The sequence below is a fragment of the Gorilla gorilla genome, chromosome 18 (genome assembly GCF_029281585.2).
Source record: "Gorilla gorilla gorilla isolate KB3781 chromosome 18, NHGRI_mGorGor1-v2.1_pri, whole genome shotgun sequence".
In the NCBI taxonomy this organism is placed as follows: domain Eukaryota; kingdom Metazoa; phylum Chordata; class Mammalia; order Primates; family Hominidae; genus Gorilla; species Gorilla gorilla.
Window position 1 is genome coordinate 32,528,437 of NC_073242.2, and position 12,259 is coordinate 32,540,695.

Below are 12,259 nucleotides of genomic sequence, written 5' to 3' on the forward strand. Positions count from 1 at the left end.
CAGGTCCATTCCTGGAGACATCACTATAACTACCAGCAGAATACTACAGAAATTATTAAATATCTAGAGTGCACACCCATTTATAGTGACTACAAAATTAAAACGTGCTCAAATGTAAGCAAGGCAAGGTTCAGGAACCGCAAACAGAACAGACAAAAGCCGGCTCTCCCATTAACATAAGAGAAGCATTAGGCCGGGGCAGTGGCTCATGCCTGTAATCCCACCACTTTGGGAGGCCGAGGCGGGTGGATCAAGAGGTCAGGAGTTGAGACCAGCCTGGCCAATATGGTGAAACCCCGTATCTACTAAAAATATTAAAATTAGCTGGGTGTGGGACTCCATCTTAAAAAAAAAAAAAAGAGAGAGAAGCATTTCCAGTCACTTACTGTATAAAACATCGAGTTTTCAAACTCCAACTAGATTTTTTTTCTGGACAGGGTCAGAAACCAGTGGAGCAAAGGTGACTAGCTCCTCTAGATGCTGACTTGCTGCCTAGACCTTAAAGCCCTGTGATTTATTGCCTTAGGTGGTGTAGGGTAAGACGAAGGCGGGCTGAGAAGGCTATCCTGGCTCTCGCTGGAGCCTGCCCTCTTTCATTTCTTGTGGCATATATGCAAGGACCTATCCTGTACTATACTCTGTAGATGTTCAGTAACTCAGCTATCAAAAACTATGGGTAGTTACCAAGTCAGTAACTCAGATAGCTATAAAAAACTATGGGTAGTTACCAAGTTACACGCACTTTAACTATTGGTTTTTGTTTGTTTTCAATCTTTTATGTCTTTGAGACTGAGTCTCACTCTGTCGCCCAGGCTGGAGTGCAGTGGCACAATCTCGGCTCACTGCAACATCTGCCTCCTGGGTTCATGCGATTCTTGTTTCTCAGCCTCACCAGTAGCTGGAACTACAGGCGTCCACCACCATGCCCAGCTAATTTTTGTATTTTTAGTAGAGACGGGGTTTCACCATGTATCCCAAGCTGATCTTGAACACCTGAGCGCAAGCAATCTGCCCGCCTTGGCATCCCAAAGTGCAGGGATTACAGGAGTGAGCCACCGTGCCTGGCCTTGGACATTTTTCCTTATCCTCACATTGTTCCCTTCACCTGTAACACAACTTCACAACATCGCTGGGTCAAAAGTATCCAACTGGAAAGACCCAAATCAACTGTCACTTGAAAGTCTTTAATGACTAACTCCTCAACACCCAAATTAATCTTTCTTGTCTCTGTGCATTAGCATAACTTTTATTTGTGTACGTTTTCTCATCTCCTGGACTATAATTTCCTTAGGCTGGTAGAGTTGAAACAGTATGGTCTTAGGAGTGACACTGATCTGGGTTCCAAATCGCGTCACGATTTATTCTTCCTAAACTTCCTATTTCCCACTGATCCGTCTAGGATAATCATGTCAACTTCGAAGGGCTGTTGGCAGGTTTACTTTAAAAAAATTTTTTTAAGAGACAGCGTCTCCCTATGTTGCCTAGGTTGGTCTGGTCTCCTGGGCTCAAGGGATACTCCCACTTCTGCCTCCCAAACTGCTGGGATTACAGGCGTGAGCTGCGGAGCCCCGCCCTGCTGTGAGGTTTAGATGACAAACTATCTACAGGTACTCAAAGTTTGCTGTGTGGCTGATCGGCATTATTAACAGAATTATCAATAGCAGTATTTATTGAGTGATGGCTACCTACTTAGTGGCACTGCCAAACGCTGGAGCCAAAAAGCAAACAAAAAGAACTGCCCTGGAGAAATACAATGTCTCCATCAAGTTTATGGATATAGGGAAATGCAGAGCACACCTGTCAGGATACACCCAGGCTGGATGTTGAGAAAACAGCAGCGACAAGAACAAACAAAACAACCCCATCAGCACGTGCAGTCCGTGCCGGCTCGGGGGTGTGTCCTGGGAAGAGAGTAAAGCTCTTTCCTATTGGCGATTTGGAGCGTGACATCAAGACCATCCCCCTTGCAAAGGACCGACCAATGGGCTTCGGCGGGGAGGACCCAACGGCGACAGTTGAGGGCTTAACAGCGTCTAGGCTCTCTCTGTTTTCCGCTGAAGCTGGGATGCTGCCTCCTGCCCCTCCAAAGGTCCCCGTTTAGACACAACCTGACTCTCATTTGTCGCCCCCTCCCGCCGGCTTTTTTAATAAAAGACAATTCTCGGCCGGGCGCGGTGGCTCACGCCTGTAATCTCCCCACTTTGGGAGGCCGAGGCGAGTGGGTCACTTGAGGCCAGGAGTTCGAGAACAGTCTGACCAACATGGTGAAACCCCCCCGTCTCTACTAAAAATACAAAAATCAGCCGGGCGTGGTTACGCGGGCCCGTAATCCCAGCTACTCAGAAGGCTGAGGCAAGAGAATCGCTTGAACCCGGGAGGCGGAGGTTGCAGTGAGCCGAGATTACTCCACCGCACCCCAGCCTGGGCGACAGGGCAAGACTCCGTCTCAAAAAAGAAAAAAAAGAAAATTCTCTTTTGCCTAAGTTATTTCCGAGCCGCAAGTCGCAGAATCAGAAGAGCCGAGTTCTTGCCTGGCCCCAGTGTGACTTTGGGATTTCACTTTCTCCCTTCTGCGCTTCGGTCACCCTACTTTAAAGAATGGGCACAATCGCTCCGCCTTAGGCCAGGAACGTGCCTCGACAATTAGACCGTAAACTCAGTGTGGCGACTATCAGAAGCCTCATCAATTCTGGTCCGGCTGTTGCAGGGTGTGGCAAGCGCTCCTGGCGGGCAGGCGCCCCGTGGTTCCCCTCCAAGGTGTTTGGAAGCGACCCCTCCTCCTTCCCGCCCTAGGGAGCCCCTGGAGGGAGTGGCTCTGACCCTGACCCCCGAAAGGACGCAGGCGAGTCCCAGCGACCGGCTGTGCGGACGTGGGGTTCTCGGGAAGGGATAGCGCAGTTGGCCAAGCTGGGGTCCGAACCCCGCGGCCAGGAGTGGGGATGCTCAGGACTCGGGCCTGCGTGAGGAGAGGCCCCGCGCGCCTCCTACGACCCGGCTGGGGAGGCTCCGCAGAAGGGATTCCCGCTCCGTCTTCCACATCACTCCCCGATATCAAGCCCGAGTCGCCCCCTCAGCACCCCCCAGCCGTGTCGCGGCTTACCATTCCACTCGTCCCGGGCCAACCGGGCCATTATTCTCAGCACAGACCCCCGCGGGAGCAGAGGAAGAGGTAGAGGCTTCGCTACCGGAAGTAACAAGACAGACTGGGGGGAGCATGCCCCGGCCCCGTGACCATAGAGGAGAGGCCGCTCTCCTTTCACAACCTCCCTCAACCCCGCGACCTCCCCGCTGCCTAGAGCGGCCACTCCCAGCCGGAGGAAGTGGGCGCATGCGTAACACCGCCGGTCCCGCCCCTTCCTCTTCACCCAGAGACCGAGTACCCGGGCTCGGCAGTCACAGCCCAAGGGGTGACGGGTATGTGTCAGTGCCCGCTCTTCCTGGGCGGCTGTTCTTGTATCCGGAGGATACAAGCTTTCCCTAGAAGTTAAAATGATATTACAAGGCCGCACTGTACTCTCTACAGTTATTTTTTGCCTTCACATTTTATGTAGAAAATCACAGGACTATACGTTCAGTTTGCGGTGTTAAGAATCGGAATTAAATGACTTTTATTTCTATTAAAATATTTTTTTTTCGTAGAGATGGGGTCTCGCTGCGTTTTCCAGGCTGATCTTGAACATCTGGCCTCAAGGGATCCTCCTGCCTCAGCCTTACAAAGTGCTGCGATTACAGGCGTGAGCCACCTCGTACAGCTTGAAATGGTTTTCTTATCACCACGTTTCGCCCCTTCCCAGCGTCTAGGTCACAGCGTCTAGAACTTATGCTGATTATCTGGTTTTGTTTTGTTGTTGTTGTTTTTGAGACAGAGTCTCACTCTCACCCGCCAGGCTGGCGTACGGCTCACTGCAACCTCCGCCTCCCGGGTTCAAGCGATTATCCCACCGCAGCCTCGTGAATAGTTGGGACTACAGGCGTGCACAACCACGCCTGGCTCATTTTAAAATTTCATTTTATTTTTATGGAGACAGGGTCTCGCTCTTTTCCCCAGGCTGGTCTGGAACTCCTGGGTTCAGGCGATTCTCCTGCCTCAGCCCCCGAAAACGCTGGGATTACAGGTGTGAGTCATGGCGCCAGGCCCCCATTAAACAGTTATTTATACAGATTTATTAATACGCTGCTTCCCAGTTCACATTCATTAGCACCACTGAGCCTCAATACAATCCCAGGAAATTGAGGTTTAGGAAGGTTTAATGCATTCCAGAACTAATAAGTGGCTGAGATAGATTTTGAAAATAGGTCTTCTAATCAACTTTCTTTTTGTTCGTTTGTTTGTTTTGGAGACGGAGTCTCGCTCTGTCGCCCAGGTTGGAGTGCAGTGGCACAATCTTGGCTCACTGCAACCTCCGCCTCCCGGGTTCAAGCAGTTCTCCTGCCTCAGCCTCCCGAGTAGCTGGGACTACAGGGGTGCGCCACCACGCCAGGCTAATTCTTTGTATTTTAGTAGAGATGGGGTTTCACCGTGTCGCCCAGGCTGGTCTCGAGCTCCTGGCCTCAAGCAATCCGCCTGCCTCGGCCTCCCAAAGTGCCAGGATCACAGGCGTGAGCCATCGCACCCTGCACTAACCAACTTTTCATAGTTGGCTTTTGTGAAAGACCAACCTGAATGTATTCATTCAACCCATGCTTATTGAGTGTCTACTACGTGTCAGCCCAGTGCTAGGCATTGGAGAACAGCAACCCCAAACCAACATACAATTCCATTAGGGCCAGGCCTCATATGTTGCACTCGACGTAGTATTCCCAGAGGCTAATGCAGTAGCTAAGGGTCTCAGCTTTGCTTTCCGTGATCACCTAAGTAACAACCCCTATTATTCTTTTAATTTAATTTAATTTTTTTTTTTGAAAAGAAGTCTCGTTCTGTCACCCAGGCTGGAGTGCAGTGGCGTGATCTCGGTTCACAGCAACCTCCGCCTCCCGGGTTCAAGAGATTCTCCTGCCTCAGCCTCCCAAGTAGCTGGGATTACAGGCGCGCACCACTGCACCCGGCTAATTTTTTGTATTTTTAGTAGAGACAGGGTTTCACCATGTTGGCCAGGCTGCTCTTGAACTCGTGACCTCAGGTAATCCGCCCGCTTCCGCCTCCCAAAGCGCTAGGATTACAGGCACGAGTCACCAAGCCCAGCCAATTTTTATATTTTTAGTAGAGACAGGGTTTCACTATGTTGGCCAGGCTGGTCTCGAACTCCTGATCTCGTGATCCGCCCGCCTCGGCCTTCCAAAGTGCTGGGATTACAGGCATAAGCCACCGGGTCCGGCCTAATTTTATTTTTTTAAGAGACAGGTCTCACTATGCTGTCCAGGCTGGTCTCGAACTCTTCATTTCAACGGATCCTCCCGCCTCGGGTTCCCAAAGTGTTAGGCTTACAGGCGTGAGCCACCGCACCCGGATCCCATTATTCTCTATTACATCGCCCCGCTCTTTTTCTTAATAGCGATTTTCATGTGTTACCAAATGGCAAGTTTGACTCCTGCCTGAATTTCCCCTTACCCCAAGTTTAAGCTACAATGGGGCAGGGAGCACGTTTTCCTGTTCATCACTGTATCTCCACCCCTGTAAGAGTGGCTAGCATATCACAGAAACCCAGTCAGTATTTCCTGGTCGACTGGATGTCGAGACATGCACATTTTTTCTACTAAAGTGAAAGCCCGCACAAATTAGGCCACGCCTTGAGGACTTCGATAGCCACGCCCCTCCCCTGTCCCTGTAAGGAGGGAAAGGAGCCCAGCCTTGGCCCCGCCCCCGCCGCCGCGCAGGCGCTGACGCAAGCGCAGCAGGCGCGCGCTGTTTCCGGAAGTCGCGGCCGGCGTCGCCGCTGCTGCTGCTGCCTCAGCTACTACCGCGGTCGCCGCGGAATTCGGCGAGTAGAACCGCTGAGGCGGGCGCGGGCCCGGGCCCGGGCGGGGCCGGGGTTCCGGCCACTCTGCAGAATGGAGATAATCAGGAGCAGTGCGTGTCCGCCGTACACCTCCCCGCCTCCCCACACCCGGCTGCCCCTGGCCTGCTAGGCCGAGACCATGGCCGGCGTGTTTGGCTGGGCCTGGGGCTGAGGCAGCCCCTCAGGGCTTTTCCCTCCTTAAGCCGGTGCGCCTCTTGGGGTCTTTTCCGGCTGCGGACCGTGCACCCTAGGGGCCTTGTACTTACTCCTCCAACCCCGGCACCACCCGGGACCTTGTCCTTCTCCGGGCCGGGCACCCCCCGGGGCTTGTTCCCCCTGACCCATGCACCCCTCGAGGACTTGATTCCCCTCGCCCCGGTGCACACCTCCGGGACTTTTCCCCTTCCGGCTCTCAGCCTCGGGAGCTCCTCGGCCCTCCTTCCCTCTCCCCTTAGCAGGAATTCAGGCCACTGGTTCTGAGCCTCTTTTCGGTTTCTCCGCAGATTTTAAGAGTAATCTTCACAAAGTGTACCAGGCCATAGAGGAGGCCGACTTCTTCGCCATCGATGGGGAGTTTTCAGGTATCCCTCCCTTGCAAGCTCAGGCTAGCACTTTGCAGTGCATAGCCAAGGCTCCTTCAATCCCCCAGCCCCCAACTTCTTATGCTTGGTGGTGGCCTCTTGCTGTTAGTAGCCTTGGGCGGGTTTCACAGGTCTCAGTGTTACCCTTTAAACGTTTCAAAAGCACGAAAGAAATGAAGATACGCCGTAGGTTTGTGATTGGACTCAGGATTTCAGATAGAGATGATGGTTTTGATGCTGCTTAAAACAGTGCGGCGTGTACATTGCAGAGAGCTTGAGGATTAGGGTCAGACTTTTTTTTTTCTTGATGGTAAAATAGGTATAACATGAAATTTGCCATTTTAAGTGGCTTTACAGTTAAGTGGCATTAAGTACATTCACATTGCTGTGCAAACATCACCATCCATCTCTAGGACTTCTTCATCTTCACAGTCTGAAACTCTTTACACGTTAAACTCCCCATTTCTCCTTTCCCCCAGCCTTTAGCAACCGCCATTTGTCTCTGAATTTGACTGCCCTTAACATCTCATATAAGTGGAATCTTACAATATTTGCCCTTTTGTGACCGGCTAGGGTCAGGTTTTTGCAGATAAATGAGATATTTCTTTATGCGTTAGTGGACGTGTTCGTTGCCTGCCTCAACAGGTGTGTATACAGGAAATACTTCACTGACACTTAAAGTTGCAAATTTTTTTTTCCCTTTTTTAGGGGGAGCAAAGACTAGTATTTAAATTGCTGATGTCAATATGAACGGTTCACTCCCTTTGATATGGATATCCATTTTTGCTGTCTGATTTTCCATGTTTGAATCATGAAGGAATCCATGCAGGGGTAAATAGTATCCTTGGCTTTAGGTAGTGTCTAGTTGGAGTCACTTCCCTAGGAAGCTAAGAGTTTTCACTTAGAGAAATAATTTTCTCTTAACCTTGAAGATACATTCTTTGCATAGATATTAACCACTCCAAACTCTTGACCAAGACTGGAACTCTGGCAATAATATACTTAGGGATTTATTGATGTCTGTTTATACAAGAATCTTTTAAAGCAGCAAAACTTATTCAAGCATAGAGGTTGTTTTCTTACGTGATTACTGTGTTTTAAGTCATGTTTTAGACACTGGAACTGCCTATTCTCATGTTGAAACATTCGCATCTCTAAGTTCATTATTAGAGGGTTTAACCTGGTGGCCACTGAAATTAATGCTTATTTTGAAAAAGTAAGTTAGGGAGTGCTTCCAAGTAACCTTAATTCATGATACGACATTGTAGAGGCACTGAATGATTGACTGGCATTTTTACGTTAGTATTTATTAGTAAGCTAAAAATTTTTATTTCTTAAAATCTAGGAATCAGTGATGGACCTTCAGTCTCTGCATTAACAAATGGTTTTGACACTCCAGAAGAGAGGTATCAGAAGCTTAAAAAGGCAAGTGGATGTGCTAGGAAATCTTTTTCTTTCTCATGTTAGTCTTCCTTATGTTAAATGATAAATATTGTTACTAAACTTGTGCATTAAGGTTTTGTAAGTGCAGTATTTTCTCCTCAAAGCTAGCCATGAAGTGATTTTTTTGTTTTGTTTTGTGTTGTTTTAGAGACAAGGTCTCGCTCTGTCACCCAGGCTGGGGTGCAGTGGCATGATCACTGCTCTGTGGAGCCTTGAACTCCTGGCTCAACTGATTCTCCTGCCACAGCCTCCCAAGTAGTTGGGACTACAGGCGCAAGCCACTGTGCCCAGCCAATTATTATTATTTTTTTTAATTTTTACATATTCTTTTGTAGAGATCGGTCTCACTTTGTTGACCAGGCTGGTCTCGAACTTCTGGCGTCAAATGATCCTCCTGCTTTAGCCTCCCAAAGTGCTGGGATTACAGGTGTGAGCCACCACACCTGGCCTTAAAGTGTTATTTTAATGATATTTAAAACAGCAGAAATAATTGTTTGCTGGAAAATATTTTGGGGAAAGTTTAGCATTTTCAGTGTTAATTTGATTCATAGGAAATATGAGGCAGTTATTTTAATCATTTGGAAATAGACCTAATATGATTCTTTGGATGATGAATAAATAGGTCCTTAAATGGGAAAAGTATTATGAAATGTATACAAATTAATAATGCTTCTGATTCATATGTGTAATCTGTTCTAATTGGAAGTATTCTGCTGAAGTCTCATTGAGTAATTCAGAAAGCCCACCTGTTTGAGAATGCTATGCTCACATGGAATATGCAGCCCTTTTGTGACAGATGTTTTATTTCCCTTTTCCAGCATTCCATGGACTTTTTGCTATTTCAGTTTGGCCTTTGCACTTTTAAGTATGACTACACAGATTCAAAGTAGGTTGTGTTAACAAACGTTGGGAATTCCGTTTTTGTGGCACAATGTCACCTCCTAAGTCTCGTTTTATCTTATCCCAGGTATATAACGAAGTCATTTAACTTCTATGTTTTCCCGAAACCCTTCAATAGATCCTCACCAGATGTCAAATTTGTTTGTCAGGTAAGTAGCATAATTGAGATTTTTCTTTTCTGAATTGCTGATGAGGCAGCATGGAAATGTGAAATCAGAATTTGGTTCTCTATTAACTTTGGGCTTTGGGGCAAATCATTTCACCTTTGACCTTCAGTTTTAGGGTAATAAATTCATGACCCTGTTATCTCCTCCTTTGCTGTAGAATGAATTAAGGAGGGCCAGGTACGGCGGCTCATGCCTATAATCCCAGCACTTTGGGAGGCCGGGGAGGGCGGATCACGAGGTCAGGAGATCGAGACCATCCTGGCTAACACTGTGAAACCCTGTCTCTACTAAAAATACAAAAAAAAAATTTGCCGAGTGTGGTCATGGGTGCCTGTAATCCCAGCTACTTAGGGAGGCTGAGGCAGGAGAATGGCGTGAACCTGGGAGGTGGAGGTTGCAGTGAGCCGAGATCACGCCCCTGCACTCCAGCCTGGGCAACAGAGCGAGACTCTGGCTCAAAAAAAAAAAAAAAGAATGAATTAAGGAATAAGATGCAGAGACAGACAGACAGATATGAGAACATGAGGTTTAGTAATTCTAAAGCTGAATTTGAGAACATAGTTTTGTAACTCCATTTGGGATTTTTATTATTTTACCCCCAAGTTGAACCACCTACACATCAAGACTTGCAGGCTTCTTGGCTGGATGTGGTGGTTTACGCCTGTAATTCTAGCAGTTTTGGAGGCCAAGACGGGAGAATCACTTGAGCTCAGGAGTCTGAGACCAGCCTGGGCATAAAATAGTGAAACCTCATCTCTATTTTAAAATAAAAATTAAAATAAACAAAACACTTGGAGGCTTCTCCCTATCCTTACTCATTCTCCTCGCATCCACTCTGAGGGTGTAGACCTTTATTTTCTGGAAAAGCAGAGTATGTGTGTATCCTATCCAAAAAGAGAAAGCCCAGAAGGGGTTCAGGTATTTATGCTGACTTCCTTTTCTCAAGCTCGCTAATTAGGAAAGGGGGGTAGAAAAAAAAACTACTGTTTCTCTTGAGGAGAAGAGAGCTTAACTGATGGGTCAATATTAGGGAGGTTCTCCTTCAGGATATTCCCTCTAGAGGTGTTGTAGCTGACCTGGTAGACACTCAGTAAATATCACTTTTTCCTTTCTGCTCTCTTGATTATCTGTTGTAATGGATAAGGAGAATGTGAGTAAGGGGTATGGTTGTGTGGCTATGTGATTAAAGATAAGTCTTAATCTTTTCTCCCTTAAAATCTTGCATCCTATCTTCTCTCCCACTAACAACATGAATTCATTTGAGTCTTGCCGTCTTTCCCTTCTCTTGCAGATTAATGGTAATGCAGTTATGAAAGCCTCGAGGGTAGGCTTCAAGTGATTGAGTTATGTCAAATTCTTTCTCAAAACTGGCAGTATATAAACAAATGAAATCGAGAGTTAATCATATGCTTATGGGCAAAAGAGAAAAGGTGAAGGTTAAATTCTGGTCTTATAGACAGTTTCCTAAATTAGCAAGTAAACCAGTTGACGTTTTACCTTTACCCTGCAATCAGTTAATAGCTATTTATCAATCACCGTGGTATGGGATACTTAAAGAGTATTTATAAATTTTCTTTTCTTTTTTTTTTTTTGAGACGAAGTTTCGCTCTTCTTGTCCAGGCTAGAGTGCAATGGCATGATCTAGGCTCACTGTAACCTCTGCCTCCTGGGTGGAAGCGATTCTCCTGCCTCAGCCTCCCGAGTAGCTGGGATTACAGGCATGCACCAAGATGCTCAGCTAATTTTGTATTTTTGGTAGAGATGAGGCTTCTCCATGTTGATCAGGCTGGTCTCGAACTCTCGACCCCAGGTGATCTGCCCGGCTTGGCCTCCCAAAGTGCTGAGCCACCGCACCCGGCCTTACAGTTTTGTTTTGTTTTGTTTTTTTTTTGGTAAATTTTCATTGAGGGAAAAGTAGGCTCAGTTGGGAAATTTGTGTGGATATAGTTTTCTAGCAGTACCAGCAACACAGAATTATTTAAAGTGGGTTCCATGGCTTTGGCCAGGGGTTAATCAAACAAAAGCAGAGGGTGGCAATGAGACACCTTGGGGATGGCACTTTGTTTTTTTTTTTTTGAGATGGAGTTTCGCTCTTGTTGCCCAGGCTAAAGTGCAGTGGCACGATCTCAGCTCATTGCAACCTCCACTTCCCGGGTTTAAGTGATTCTCCTGCGTCAGCCTCCTGAGTAGCTGTTATTACAGGCATGCACCATCATGCCGGCTTACTTTATATTTTTAGTAGAGATAGGGTTTTTCCATGTTGGTCAGGCTGGTCTTGAAATCCCGACCTCAGGTGATCCTCCCATCTTGGCCTCCCAAAGTGCTGGGATTACAGGCATGCACCACCACGCCGGCTAATTTTATATTTTTAGTAGAGATGGGGTTTCTCCATGTCTGTCAGGCTGGTCTCAAACTCCTGACCTCAGGTGATCCTCCCACTTTGGCCTCCCAAAGTGCTAGGGTTACAGGCATAAGCCACCACATCTGGCCGATGGCACTCTGTTCTAAACAACCAAGACAAAACTTGTTATTTTGAGAAATGTATTGGAAACAGATCAGAGGAACTTCACCCATTGTACAAACCATGATTGTACACCTGGAATACTTAATACAGTTGTAGTTGCCAGCCACTCCTTTAAAAAAAGCTATCATGGACTTGAAGATAGCCCAGAGAGTAATGTCTAAAACAGATGAATAAAAATGCCGGGATTCTCTAGTGTGGAAAAGCAAAGGCAGAGAAAAGGTTTAGACTCTGTAAATTTGGGAATTGTATGAAAAGGTAAATGTATTTTTGGATTTTCTTTGGTCTCTCATTTAAGGTTTTTGTTTTATTAAAAATTCTATAGTTGTAGCAGAGTTGCATACAAGGGCATTAGTTTCTGGAGTTAGTAAGTAGGGTGAAAATTGGGTCAAAACCTCTCTCAGAAAGCTCTTATCACCCTTAAAGCATATAGGATTTGAGGATGCAACAATTTAATATGTTCTTTAAAAAATAAGACCCTGTGTGCGCAGTGAGATGCTCCCATATGCTTGTCAAGATGTGGAGGAATGGGCTGACAGAACCACACTCACACCCAGAAGAGTGTGTTTGTAGAATAGTAGGGCAGTCAGCATAGCATGACATTTACATCATTTTTGTCTTCTCCTTTTTCTTTTCTTCCTCTTCCTTTTTCAGGCTGAAGATCTGTAGTTGAATTCATAGAAGGTATTTTATATATATGGTTTTGAAAAA

At 46.9% G+C, this 12,259-nt stretch overlaps 2 protein-coding genes across 22 annotated transcripts in view; one reads left to right on the forward strand and one right to left on the reverse strand.

Moving 5' to 3' along the window:
- BFAR (bifunctional apoptosis regulator) overlaps positions 1-3,334 on the reverse strand; it is a 36,410-nt gene extending 33,076 nt beyond the window's left edge. For 2 of the 8 annotated variants that reach the window (XM_055365805.2, XM_055365806.2), the window contains exon 1: positions 3,101-3,268. The gene's annotated coding sequence lies outside the window, so the exon portion shown is untranslated. Of the gene's footprint in view, positions 1-3,100 lie in introns of all 8 variants that reach the window. The other 6 variants (XM_055365809.2, XM_055365808.2, XM_055365807.2 and 3 more) reach the window with 5 other exon arrangements.
- Positions 3,335-5,808: 2,474 nt separating this feature from the next.
- Positions 5,809-12,259, forward strand: part of PARN (poly(A)-specific ribonuclease) — a 193,263-nt gene continuing 186,812 nt past the window's right edge. For 6 of the 14 annotated variants that reach the window (XM_055365789.2, XM_055365788.2, XM_055365790.2 and 3 more), the window contains exons 1-5: positions 5,845-6,007; positions 6,440-6,517; positions 7,863-7,942; positions 8,779-8,846; positions 8,928-9,009. In XM_055365789.2, coding sequence (XP_055221764.1) covers positions 5,989-6,007; positions 6,440-6,517; positions 7,863-7,942; positions 8,779-8,846; positions 8,928-9,009 — 327 coding nt within the window. In that variant the 5' untranslated portion in view covers positions 5,845-5,988. Of the gene's footprint in view, positions 6,008-6,041; positions 6,143-6,439; positions 6,518-7,862; positions 7,943-8,778; positions 8,847-8,927; positions 9,010-12,259 lie in introns of those variants that run through there. The other 8 variants (XM_055365787.1, XM_031002679.2, XM_055365791.1 and 5 more) reach the window with 4 other exon arrangements.